This window comes from Myotis brandtii, unplaced genomic scaffold (assembly GCF_000412655.1).
Source record: "Myotis brandtii unplaced genomic scaffold, ASM41265v1 scaffold604, whole genome shotgun sequence".
Lineage (NCBI taxonomy): Eukaryota > Metazoa > Chordata > Mammalia > Chiroptera > Vespertilionidae > Myotis > Myotis brandtii.
The window spans coordinates 1,931,912-1,934,156 of record NW_005370286.1 but is presented as its reverse complement, the minus strand read 5'-3'; the positions used below and the strand labels follow the sequence as shown (position 1 = coordinate 1,934,156).

Here is a 2,245-nt window from a genome sequence, read left to right as displayed (position 1 = left end):
ATATAATATAATAATAAATAAAATAATAAAATAAAATAGCTCAGCTGGCGTGGCTCAGTGGTTGAGCGTCAACTTATGAACCAGGAGGTCACCGTTCAGGGCACAGGCCTGGGCTCCACCCCCAGTAGGGGGCGTGCAAAAGGCCGCGGAGATGGATGAGTCTCTCTCATCATTGATGTTTCTCTCTCCCTCTCCCTTCCTCTCTGAAATCAATAAAACATACATGTTAAAGTAAAATAAAATAAAAGTCTGTCCTGCTGTCAGGGAGCTGCAGGCCCTGGTCACAGCCGCTTTCGTGAAGACGCCCGCTGTGTGACGACTGAGTGAACGGACCAACCGTCCCCTGGACGGACTGGCATCTCTTGACCTTTCTGACTTTACTGTTTCTTGTTACTGTGGCTTCAGCCCCCGCCAGGCCCCAAGCACCCGCCCGGGGCATCGTGAGAAGAGCAGCGGGAGGTACCTTGGTTCTTGTGGGCCCGGTACACGTGGTATTCTCCTCGGCCGGAAAACTCGTTCTTGTGCTGGAGCAGGACCTCCTTGACTGCCTGGTAGCCGTGCAGGACCACGACGCGGTTGGAGCCCAGGTACAGAGTGAACACCGGCCCAAAGCGCTCTGCCAGCTGCGAGACCCGCAGGCGGGGAGTGAGGGACGGGGGCGCTGTGCTTCCAACCGACCCCCAAAGTCATGGCTATCGACCATGAGGACCCAGGGGGACCTGGGGAGAGCCTGTCTACGCCCAGCCTGATGTGGGAAGACCCTCCCCACATGGCTTTCTTCGGCGGGAAGTCTGGTTCCTGTACACCTGCCCACTGAGCCATCCCACCTGGCCGTGGCGGATTCCCTTCCCCAGGGGTCTGCTGCTCCTGTCCCTCCCCTGAGGCCACTTTGCCCACAGCTGCCCTGTCACCTTCACAGTTTGCTGTGTCCGGTCAAGGCCACGGGCCCCAGGGCACTGCAGCGGGACCCAGAGCCCGCACCATCTTGACCCCTGGGAGCCCACCCCCCGGTGGAGTGTAAAGCACCAGCAACACCTCTCTTAGTGAAAACATTTTCCAAGCCCGCCCTGTGCCGTGTGGCATTCTTTTACTAACTCATTTAGTAGGTTTATCAACTCGTTTAGTTTTCAGATCTGTTAGCGCATCCACTGTTCACCAAAACCATGGGAGGAGGTCCCAGGCTGGTCGGGCAAGCAATTCACTTTTCGCTCTGTCTTTGGCATCTACAAAGAACTCCAAGTCGACACCAGCCCTTGTGCACCTGGTGTGAATGCATGACACCAGGTATGGTGGTGGCCTCGCCACGCCAGCGATGACGGAGGCAGTGAACACTCGGCGCAGGCAGGGGCCTCCGGGGCACCCACGGCCGATCCCCCTTCGAGTGCTCCGTGCCCAAGTTCTACCACCAGCTAAATATTTTGAATATTGCTCTTGGACACCACTGTTAATTCAGTTAATTCGGAACAATTTGTCTGACAACGAGTTGAATGCACACGTATTACATCTAATTCCCAAATTCTCCTCCCCCCAAGTCAACAATATTCCTCTTACCCTGGTGAAGGATTTGGGTATATTCTTGAGTTCCAACTGAAGAACATTCCCAACAATGGGCAGTGGGAAAGGGCCTGGGGGCAACTTCCTGCTGCTGTACATCTGCTTCCAGAGGAAGGCGCACAGCAGGGCTGTCACCCACACCAGCAGGGCGACCGTGATTCCCAGGGCAGTCATGGCACCTGCCGTGGTCTCTGCTGAGCTCCGGAGCGCTTCTGTGGAAAGGCAAAGCTTTTATACCTCACCCTCGAGAAGGAGGGGGACTGGCCAGCCAATGCCACCTTCCTTCTCCTCTGGCCCAAGATGTTAGTTTATCATTAGCTGCTGTTGGCCAGCCTTTCAGAGGCTGGTTTCTGTAGTGATGGCCTCCGAGAAGCCCCATCCAGGCTCTGTCGACACTGGTTGCTGGCACTTGCACCAATTCCAGTGTTGACTTAAGAACGTCCAAACCGCGCGGCGGTGTGGGTCCGTGGTTGAGCCATGACCAATGAACCAGCAGGTCGTGTTTTGATTCTGGTCAGAGCACGTGCCTGGGTTGTGGGCTTGATCCCCCAGTAGGCGGTGTGTGGGCGGCAGCCAATTAAGGATTCTCATCAATGCTGTTTCTATCCCTTTCCCCCCTCCCCTCCTCTCTCTGAAATCAATAAAATCATTTTTAAAAAAAGAATGTCCAAATTGTCCTAGCCAGTGTTTT

At 55.0% G+C, this 2,245-nt stretch overlaps 1 protein-coding gene across 1 annotated transcript in view; it reads right to left on the bottom strand.

Annotated features, from left to right (window-relative positions):
* The window catches only part of LOC102260262 (cytochrome P450 2E1), a 10,643-nt gene extending 8,870 nt beyond the window's left edge, over nt 1-1,773 (bottom strand). Inside the window, exons 1-2 of the mRNA XM_005879668.2 lie at nt 1,552-1,773; nt 464-623 (exon numbers count right to left, since the gene is read on the bottom strand). Coding sequence (XP_005879730.1) covers nt 464-623; nt 1,552-1,728 — 337 coding nt within the window. The 5' untranslated portion in view covers nt 1,729-1,773. The remainder of the gene's footprint in view (nt 1-463; nt 624-1,551) is intronic.
* Nucleotides 1,774-2,245: the final 472 nt, after the last annotated feature.